The following is an 11,515-nucleotide window of genomic DNA, read 5'->3' as shown; positions in this document are numbered from 1 at the left end:
CCATCTGCAGCCTAGTGGGGCCCGGGGGGGGGGGAGTGGGCAGGATGAGCGTCGACAGATTACATACAGTGAGAATCTGCTATTATAGACAGAACAGTGGTCCAATGGCGGCCCGGGAGATGGGACTTCCTAATACAGAGGCTGCCAAGTAAACAGGAGATTCTCACTGTATGTAATCTGACAGCGCTCGTCCCCCCCCCCCCCCCTCAGTGGCAGCTAAAATTGAAGTATTGACTTATAACATGCACTCGCCATTTGCATCCGATTTTCATGGTGAAAAAGTGATTGTTATACACCAATAAATACAGTACTTACACTACAAGTTGCAGCAATCATGTTCACGCTGATGAATATTTATGCTCCCTCACCTTTTTCACCAGACTTGCTTATTAAATTGTCCCTTACGATAATGACCCTGCCTAGTGACCCATTACTTGAGGTTGGAGATTTTAACGTAGAGATGGATTCGGCTCTTAACCACCATGGGGAAGTGGTAAACTATGAGACCTTTCTTGACTGGAAACAGATGTATAATGTTACTGAAGTGTAACCCGACACCATGCCTGCCATTCCGATTCCTTTCAGACCATGTCTCCTATAGATTTGGCTTTTGCCTCTGCCAAAACACTTCCCTTTATGTCTGCTGTTTTGTACCTCCCTAGAGGTCTCTCTGATCATGCACCCCTCTCCTTGGATCTCCACCTTCCACGGGTGGGTTCTATTCTATGGAACAGAGGGGAATACAAAAAGGTATTGCAGATTATTTAAACACGTTTTGCCCTTCCGTGGAGTGGGAGACTTTTATGATCACCCTCCGTGGAACTAATTTGCCTGTTACTGGTATACTATGTAAAAATACTCAACCGGGTGCTGAGGAATTAGAAACTGCTATGCTGCAAGCAGAAAGTGATTATGTTGCCAACTCCGACCCACCCACTCGAGAGTCACAGATACATAAAACCCAGAATATGAACTTCAGCTATTAGACCTTACTAAAAAGATGCCTCATAGTACCCAAAATTCTTTTTTTAACATGGTTACAAAGCTGGTCATTTATTTACCTGTTTAGCTAGACCTGATTCAGTCCTCACTTCTATTCCCCGTATTCAATTATATACCAGTCAGAATGGCACGGCTTGTCATGAGGTTCTGGATGCTTTCCTGTCCTTTTATACTAACCTTTATGCTTCTACGATTCAATACTCTGATGAACAATTATTTGGCTTAGACATCCCTTCCTTCTTGTAGAGGTGGACTCACCCACCTCCACTGAGGAGATTGACATTCACAACTACCTGCTGATGAAACTCCAGGCCTTGATGGCTTCCCAGCTGAATGGTATGCTCATTGTAAACAGTTACTCAGTCACAGGCCATAGGTGTTCTCCCTATGCAGGAAGCGTTTAGTGTTTTTTTGAAACCTCACAAAGATCCTCTTGAATGTGACTCTTATAGACCAATTTCTCTAATTAACGTAGACAAAAAACATAGCAAAGTATTGGCAGATCCGTTGAGTAAGGTGGTTGTGCAGTTGGTGAAAGGGCACCAAGGTGGTTTCATACCTGGTTGCTCCACTAGTATGAATATTCACAGATTTCAAAACATGCAATACCCTGATGATTTCCATCTCACTCATGTTATTGTTTCTTTAACCTGCTGAGATCCACGCTATAGTCGAATGACTGCTACAGCACGGATCTACATTGCCGGGACTACATCTATTAACGTTGTCCCCTTTCCTGGCTCCCTGCACACTCCCGCGAGCACGCATCGGGGAAACTCTGTGTTGGCCATGTCCCCTGGACACAGCATGCGGAGGAGCTGGGATGCACCCTCCTTCCCGACAGTCCCCAGTGCGCAATCGCGGACTCTCCGGAGGTAGATTGAGGACGGCCCGGGTGGTGTAAGTGCGTGTCAGGCTACACCACATGGCCGGACGTTCAAGCTGGCTACAAACTCGTGCATGGGAGGTTCAGCATCTGCCATAGAAGCCTAACTGCTAGCAACTAAAGAAAAATAAAATCACTGCGTGACCGTATCTACTGATCAGTTCTCTATGAAAATTAACGAGGGATTAGCATCAGTCGTGTGGGATATTACTATCTGCCAGGAATAGGGATACACTCCTTGGATCTCTTTAATCTGCTGTTTACCTTACAGTGGTAAGGGGCCATTTGACCTGGTGTGCTGTGAACACTGAAGAGGCACAGGAGGGTTCATTTTTTTTTCACCTATATTTTTACTGCAGAGGCACCCAAATAAGTCACTGAATATCAGCAAACTTCAGCTTGTTTACGGACTATTTATTTGCTTGTTTGCACTGTGTGATCCACGGTTTTTATTCAGCTACCATTTTTTACTTGATTTCACTGGTTTCTTCAATGCACTTGATTGGATTTACTTATTCAATAACTTTGTTGCACTTTACTATTGCACATATGGAGTTTGCCATTTAAATCTACAGATTTTAATATGCAAATGTGTTATAGTTTTATTGTGTTTATTTAGGCACTTTGTATATTTGCATTCATTCCTTTTTGAGAGACTGCTATATTTATAATAGAATTTATTTCAGTGGGGTTTGCACCCCTGCAATATAGTTTTGCACATACACACATTATTTAGGCACTTTAGTTTAAATATCTATATTTGGTAGCACAACACCATTTATTGATTTTTTTTTTTAACATATTTGCCTGCTTCTTGGACTGATCTTGTATTCTGCAACTGGACTAGTAGGATTCAACACAGGGGTCTAACATATGTGAGGGGCTCCAGAATGGTTTTGGATGAAGAAAACTATTTTCTTTGTTTTCTCATTCCTAGATTAGGGTCTGGAGACTGAGGCTTCAAAGGGATTTGGGTGGGAGAAGCCTCTACCCCTTTCCCCATTCTGTCCTGAACGAAGGCTTACTGCCATCATGCCGCACTGACCACACCACATGGACCTGCCTACTACCAGGGCCAATATTTTTGGCACTGCTGACAATATCTCTGCACTGACTCTGGACTGTATCCCTGCCTGCTACCTCACTGTTGCTGGCCAAGTCCCTGCCTGCTGCCAGGACAAGTGCTATCCTCCTGTGGACAACCGCGCTACTAAAACCACAGGTAATCTTTTGTTTACCCTTTGCTCAGCATAATGTATTTGGGAGTGCATGCTATATGGCCCTGGAACACCTGACAGTGTTCCTTGCATGTTGCGCCTCTGTATGTGGCCAGGCTGTGTAAAGGTCTCACATGTGGTATTGCCATACTCAGGAGGAGTAGAAGAATGTATGTTGGAGTGTTATTTTTGCTCTGTAAATGCTATGTGTTGGAAACATCTTATAAAAAGGACAACTTTGTGTACTGCAACTTTATAGCTTCGCCCCTCTGTAGGATAGCTTGGATACATCTCTTATACTAAGCCTGTAGCAAGAATTAAGCGTAAACTCCAACATTAATAATGCCTTACCGCCAAGTCATGGCACTCATACTCTAATGGCCTCTTGCCATTTGTATTAACAATTAGAGGTCTTCCGATTGATATGAGCACATTTCTCTATGCAGAAAATACTTTGCTTAGCTGATCCCATAACTCCTTATAATTTCCACAACAAGAAAATACTACATTTGGTGATTCTGAGACAAATCTATCTTATTCCCCTTGGACCAGGTGGATGTCTATTAGGTACCTGGAATCCAGATTGCAGGTAGTAACCTTATTTAAGTACTTGGGTGTCAAGTTTCAATTACCTTTATATATTCTCTACAGCAGTGGTCATCAACCCTGTCATCAGGGCCCACTAACAGACCAGGTTTGAAAGATAACTGAAATATATCACAGGTGCTACAATTTGCTGCTCAACAATTGTAGTATTCTAGTCTGCATCTCCCCAAGGTAAATACTTACAGTGCCTGTTAGACCTTTTGCAGGTGCTACAGCACTAATAGCACCTGTAAAGAGCCTCTACAGTGTGAAAGCCCAAGGGCTTTCACAGTGGAGAGGTGCGCTTACAAGATTATCTATCCATCTCTTTGCTGGACTGTAGGAGCAGGGTATAGAACTACTCCTAAAGCACCCCCGGACCATTCAAAACAAGGAGGCAGCGGTGCTTTGCAGGCAGTTTTAACCCCTTTTCAACCAATAGCAGCTGTTAAAACCACCCTGCTCACAGCCAAATGGCACCACTTTACCACCAGACTCCCAATCCAGTATGAAAGGGCTCATAGTGGGCCCTGAGGACAGGTTTGACGACCATTGCTCTACAGTAATGTGTGTCCTTTGATATCCCAGTTGCAACTTCAAAGCAGGCAGTGGATAACCTACTGTTGAATCTAAAGCAGGGTCAATATTCTTAAAATTTGTCATCTTCCTAAACTATGTTCTGGTCAATTCCCCTTGTAAGATACCCAAATCAATTTGCAAATGTTACCCTCCTAGAATAGCGCTTGAGATTGCCGACTCATCTGGCAGGGCTTGCCGTCCCCAACTTATTTGTACCATTTGGCATCTCAATTGGTGCACATTCATGATTGGCTGCATCCCACCTCAGCCAACACCTGTACCACCACTAGAGTTGGCAATTGTCTTCTTGCTGGAAACCCTTAATATCTCCTAGCGTTAGGTACCTACTCATCCAGGTGCTACAATGTTAAACACCCCCTTTGCAAAACAATGAAAGTATTGCCTCATATCAAAGTCATCTTGGATGACATCTCCCAACAACACTTTGTGTTTTAATCCGATTCTAGATTAGCCAAGTTCCGCCGCCGCCGACACACACACACACACACACACACACACACACACACACACTCCTGAGGTTAAACACCTATGCCGTATTTTTATTGTGCAAGGCTTTTCAACAGTTACAGGAGGACTTTACCCTCCAACTATTTAATTAATTATCGGCACCACACAGTATGTGTACAAGTAGGGTCTCTAGACAACCCCATAAATGTGACCCCCATAGAATATTTTTTTTGATGACCTGATCCTAGGAAGATTGTTTCTGCTTACTATTCGGCACTTGACCAATTCCAATTCTAGGTTCATCACTGCTGGGTGTCATAGGATATACCATTTACAAATGCAGATTGGCCTGAATTTAGTGTCCAACAGCAAGTCTGTTATTGCTTCCAAAGATAGAAATTATTCAGCTTAAAGTTTTCATCACTCACCTTACACCTGCTTGATTACACAAGATGGGTTTGTGCCAGCAGATCGTTTCAGAAGTTGTGGTCAGGTTGCTAATTTCCTACATAGTTTCTGGTCTTGCCCAGTGGTCCAGGGATTTTGGAAGGAAGTAGGCTCATTTCTTTCATGCTGGGCTTGGCTAATATTTTACATCCCAAAAATTGTCTTCTGGGATTCTTTGGGTTTCTCAGTTTACCCCTTTTGCTAAAAGCATCATATTTAACAAAAAAAATCCAGCTTGTCTATAGCAGAAGAGGTATATACCAGGTAGTAGTTCCTAAGCGGTGTTGTGTTTTTTTTCTGCCTAGTGTTCTACTCCTGAAGGTGGAGATATAAACCTCAAGGTCAAGAATCAGAAGCGCTGTGTCCATCACTGAATTATAAATTAATGTTAAAGCGCATCCAAGGTCTCAATATGTGTGGATTATGCATTACCCTACACGGTGATATTCTCAGCTCCCTGAAGCAACATCCAAAAGTAGTGCCTAAACATAGAAAAATTTACTTGATGTGTATTGTATGCGTTGTCTGGAAGCACACAAGTCAGAAATAATTGATTGCATGAGATATATGAATTCTATTTCTTTTGGAAAATTAAAAACATCACAACTTTGAATATTTTTTATAATGTTCACATGCGTCCACAAGGGTCAACACATTTTGCAGATACAAGATAAACACAGTTTAAGCATGATATCTACAGGTTAAAATATGCACTAAAAAGTGGTTACTTAGATCTGAAACAATTTCTCTCAACATAACAGATGCTCTCAGTGATATCTGTCATCTTGATCCCTACACCCCCCCCCCCCCCCCCAAAAAGGGGCTACTAGGTCCAGATATTAAAGCCCAAAAACAAGATCGCACAAGACAACCAAAAAAAGGCAATTTTACCACTGGGGATGACCTCAAGATCGGTGCCAGAGGAGCCCACCTGCTCATACTAACCTTTTGCCAAGGTGGAATGCACTGGGGGCCTCCCCAAGCACATTTGCTACAAAGTAGCACACTGCTCAAGATATAAACAGCAAGGGCAGGATAAGATATCCATAGAGGACATCATGCACAAGCGGTGGAATCAGCCACACAGGACTGACACCCTCCAGAAGGCAAGGGCACAGCCCAAAAAATAAAAAGAAAAGGGAAGCAGAAGACCAAGGAAAGGAGATAAAAATAAGATGGTAATCAAGAAAAAAAAACTCCTACCCAGAAATCCCCAAGGCATATCAGGATGCACTAATCTAAATTCAACAAATACATAGGAAACAAAACTGGAAAACCACTAATGCAAAAACGTGGCAAAACTGACGTTAATGCAGCCTGCTAAAGCTACTGTGTAGTTAGAACATCCAGTGTGCACTAGGTCTAAAGTTATTGTGCATCTTGTAGACAGTTGAAACTTGATCATTACCTGACAGAACCAATTCTCTATTCAGTTCTGAAGAACCAGGGGCTTGCCTGGTGTGCAGTGCATCTGTAAAACTTATTGACCCTTGTGTCAAAGTTTATTTTCCAAAGATAGAACTAGGAGTTTTACCTCTCGTAAATATTTCTGATTTTTAAATATATGTATTGTGTGAATTTGCCTGGAAGCAACGTGTAAACTTTATTTTTCTATGTTCGTTCCAGGTAGCTCCCAACCAGATCCCTTTTCAAGATGGGTGAGCAATGACAGCTTTCCTTCCCCAAGTATGGATCAAATGCATAAGGAGCGCAATGTACAGAATGCTAGAGACTTTGGCAAGCTTTGTAAAACATTTGTCAAGGTCCTGGAAAGTGTCTAGCAGCTTTGTTGAAATCCATTCAATTGGAAATTTTAAAATGCATTGTAATAGAAATGCAGACTCTTTAACCACTTGCTTACTGGGCACTTAAACCCCCCTCAGTCCCAGACCAATTTTCAGCTTTCAGCGCTGATGCACTTTGAATGACAATTGCGCGGTCATACAACACTGTACCCAAATGACATTTTTATCATTTTTTTCCCACAAATAGAGCTTTCTTTTGGTGGTATTTAGTTACAGCTCGGAGTTTTATTTTTTGCTAAACAAACAAAAAAAGATGCAAAAAAAAAAAAAAAATCATGTTTTAATAGTTTGTTATAAAATTTTGCAAACTGGTCATTTTTCTCCTTCATTGAAGTGCGCTGATTAGGCGGCACTGATGGGCTGCATTGGTGGGCACTGATGGGCTGCATTGGTGGGCACTGATGGGCTGCATTGGTGGGCACTGATGGGCTGCATTGGTGGGCACTGATGGGCTGCATTGGTGGGCACTGATGGGCTGCATTGGTGGGCACTGATGGGCTGCATTGGTGGGCACTGATGGGCTGCATTGGTGGGCACTGATGGGCTGCATTGGTGGGCACTGATGGGCTGCACTGGTGGGCACTGATGGGCTGCACTGGTGGGCACTGATGGGCTGCACTGGTGGGCACTGATGGGCTGCACTGGTGGGCACTGATGGGCTGCACTGGTGGGCACTGATAGGCTGCACTGGTGGGCACTGATAGGCTGCACTGGTGGGCACTGATAGGCATAGTTAAGGCGGCACTAATAGGCACAGATAAGGCGGCACCGATGGGCACAGATAAGGCGGCACTGATGGGCACAGATAAGATGGCATGGATGGGTGGCACGGATAAGTGGCATGGATGGGCACTGATAGGTACCACTGATAGATGGGACTGATGGGCACTGATAGGTGGCACTGATAGGTGGCTCTGATGGGTGGCACTGCTGGGCACTGATGGGCGGCACTGCTGGGCACTGATGGGCGGCACTGGGTCGCAGCACCTTTGAGGCAGATTGTGGGCACTGTGGGTGGCACTGTTGGTGGCACTGCTGGATGGCACTGTGGGTGGCACTGTGGGCACTGATGGGGGCCACTTTTATTTAGGATGGCACGGCGGTGGGCACTGGCAGGGGGCAGGTGGTCAGCTGTATTGCTGGCCGTGATCGGGACTGATGTCCCGATCACGGCCGCCGGTGATCGGCTTTTTTTTTCTCTCCTCGCGCTGTCAGTGCGAGGAGGAATAATAGCCGATTACCGGCTCCGTTCTATCACATGATCAGCTGTCATTGGCTGACAGCTGATCACGTGATAAGGGGTCGGGATCGACCCCTTGCACGGATCGGTGATCAGGCGAGTCTCACGGACTCGCCGATCACAGAGCGCGCCCCTCAGGGGGCGCGCAGGCCGCTCGTATCCGGGACGACGTCAATAGACGTAGTCCCGGAAATGTGGGTCCGCGCTGTTGCCGTCATTTTGCAATAGCGCGGATCCCAAGTGGTTAAACAAGCTGCTAGCTGGCTTTGAATTAAATTCACAGTGCTGAAACTTAGATTCTGCCAGAAATTAAATTAGTTAAATTGCAAGCAACCCCTATAAGATCTGTGTTAGACTACCAAACGAGATGAAATGGTACTAAATGGTAAAATCTTGCATAACACCTGCAATTAACCCCCAACTGCCCATAGTGCTGCAATTGTGCAGCAGCCAGTTTGAGAGAGCGTCCTAAATGACACAGTGCTCCTTCTATAGACTCCGCAAGCACAGGGCTGATTACCCAGCTTTACAATTGGGAAAGCCTAATGACACTGCATGCAAGTGAAAAATAAAGGCACCAGCACAGCAGGAAAAAAATCCACCGTACCTACGGAAAGGGGAGAGTGAAATCCTCCAGCAACCAGCCCATGGGTTATAGAGGGGTACAATTAAAAGACCAGAACATGCATGGGGGGTGTAATACATTAGCCTTCTGCAGCGCTTGTTACAGTAGCCAAATAAAAAAAAAAAAAAACACTTTAATAAGGTAAGGCCGCTATATATCTGGTCTTTTCCAGCTGGGCCTTGGCAAGAATGCCCCATATCACACCAAAACAAATACTGTTAAAAGTTTTATCACTGCTGAATAAAATAGCAAGAATAATGTTTGGTTGTGTGCCACAAACTTTGTGGCAATTTATAATTTTGTATTTCAACTCAGATACACAGGCAATCTGAAAATCTAGAGAAAACTAGCCAACCGCAATAAAAAGTAAAAAAGTTTTATTGCTAGCCTTCCAGATGTTAGAGGACAAAGGAAGGAGCAGCAGACTTCATACTGTACAGGTAAAGTGGTCAACTCTTCAGAACAGACCTAAAGGCCCAGTGTTTTCTGTGCGTCTTTCAGCATGGAAAAAAAAACAAAAAAAAAAAACCTTGTTTTGTTGGCATTGATGCTTTTTCGAAGCAGCTGTCCATCAGATAAAATAAATAAACCGTCCAGTGGAAACAGTAGGTGACAGGTCACACATCACGTAACGAAGATGAAATTCACCATTCGAGTTCCACTGGATATTCTCCAGTGAGACAAGCTGTACAGTGACCACCTGAAGATGGATGAGACGTTCTGCCATTCAAGCCATTTTGTTGGTCTTTAAAGGATTTAATGCCCTCGCGTACCGCAGAAGTTAATCCTTCCACGGACAAGTAAACCACGCTGTTCGCACCTGGAAGTTAAAGAACATAGAAGACTGAACTTGCAAAATTGGCAAATTTTGAATAAATTTAACTGACATTGACATGTTTGCTGTTCATTTGGTCATGCATTTCATACACCAACTAAGGTGCTCCTTCTAGTGGCTACCTGAACATTCAACAGTACTTAGGATCCTTGCTGAATGGTCACAAGGACTTTACAAGAGATAATTAAAAATTGTGAATATACCCTGCAAAACAAATTAAAAAGTACAAAAACAGCTGAATATGGCAATTAGAATGCATACAAGAACACCGTAATGTAGAACCAAACATGTACATAAGACCGTATTACGAAGCAATTGGATGATTCCTAGAACACCAGCATAAATCCATTCCATCCCTCTGAAGTAGTCATGAGTGGAGGAGTAGAGTCGAATTGACATTATACCCCAAATATTTTCTCCTATACTTAATTCTTTTAGTTTATAGGAATGATATGATTGAGCCTAACGCTCCTTTTACATGGGGCAGATCTGCGATGATCCGCCCCGTAAACATCCGCTTGCTCAGCAGGGATCGCTCCGTCAATCCCCACTGAGCGGGAAGATGACAGGTCCGTCTCTGCACACTGCGCAGGGACGGACCTGTCAGAGCGCCGCTCTCCCATATGGGAGATCAGATGAAGGACCGTAGAATCCATAGTCACCAGATTCCATGACGGATGGAAAAGTAGGGTTTTCCTTCATCATACTTTTGGATCGGAGCACGGATGTCAGTGGACATGTCACTGCTGACATCCGACGCTCCATAGGAGGTCTATCGAGCACCCGTTCAGGTCCACCTAAAAAAACTGACAGGCGGACCTGAACGGATCGTGCATGTGAAAGGCCTTAGAATACAATGGGATGACTTCACTCCCACTGTGTTTAAGCAGACATTCCAAGACAACTATACATTAAACCATAGTTATTGGCCTTATGATCATTTAGCGGAAAAAAAAAACAAAAGAAAAAAACCTGATCTTGTCGTTTTTAATGCTTTTAAGTACAATACTGTGCAAAACCTAATTTATTCTCTAGGGCCTCTGCAAAAATATACAAGCTTAAGAGGTAACTAAAAAACTGCCCATACTGAGTCCAACCAGATCCGGCTGACCTGAAGGTAAACCTCATCAAAATTGGGTATTAAACACAATGAATTTGAACCATCTCGGGGGAAAAAAAAAATAAAAATAAAAAAAAACACGTGTCCAAATAGATATTTGAATAGAAACACCTCTGATTCACAATTTGAATGGCAAGAACCACCACCACATGGAAAGCCGCTTACCAGAGGGCCAACCCACACCAGCATTCAGCTATAACCCCAGCCACGGCCTCTGACATCTAGATAGAAGATCCCAGGGATGCCTCTCAGATACTGCGGGGTACTAGGCGTTATTCATAGAACGTATGGTCCATGAAATCATACATCATATGGGAGGGCGTGCAGCAACATCACCGCGTTGATTTGAGCGAGGAAGGGCTCTATGTGCTGGCCAGCATTTTTTACATGCTTTTAATCTAATGTTTGTAAGTACCAGTATTTTTTATAATTGTCCTGCATTATGGAATTACGCTATGGTCCCCCTCTTCCATATGTAGTCGTTTCATGGACTGTACGTTCTATGGATAAAGCCTAGGACCCTGCAGAATCTTAGATGCATCCCTGGGATCTTCTATCTAGATGTCGGAGGCTGTGGCTGGGTTATAGCCGAATGCTGATGTGGGTTGGCCCTCTGGTGAGCAGCTTTCCATGTGGTGGCTCTTCACATTCAAATTGTGGATCAGAGGTTTCTATTCAACCATCTATTTGGACACACGTTTTGTTC

General features: G+C 43.8%; 1 protein-coding gene across 1 annotated transcript in view; it reads right to left on the bottom strand.

Annotated features, from left to right (window-relative positions):
• Positions 1-9,114: 9,114 nt before the first annotated feature.
• PPAT (phosphoribosyl pyrophosphate amidotransferase) overlaps positions 9,115-11,515 on the bottom strand; it is a 44,831-nt gene continuing 42,430 nt past the window's right edge. Inside the window, exon 11 of the mRNA XM_077477435.1 lies at positions 9,115-9,674. Coding sequence (XP_077333561.1) covers positions 9,499-9,674 — 176 coding nt within the window. The 3' untranslated portion in view covers positions 9,115-9,498. The remainder of the gene's footprint in view (positions 9,675-11,515) is intronic.

The sequence above is a fragment of the Lithobates pipiens genome, unplaced genomic scaffold, assembly GCF_037356315.1.
Source record: "Lithobates pipiens isolate NorthernLeopardFrog02 unplaced genomic scaffold, aLitPip1_a1.2 Scaffold_13, whole genome shotgun sequence".
NCBI classification, from domain to species: domain Eukaryota; kingdom Metazoa; phylum Chordata; class Amphibia; order Anura; family Ranidae; genus Lithobates; species Lithobates pipiens.
The sequence above is the reverse complement of the archived record's forward strand: the minus strand, read 5'-3'. Positions and strand labels throughout refer to the sequence as shown.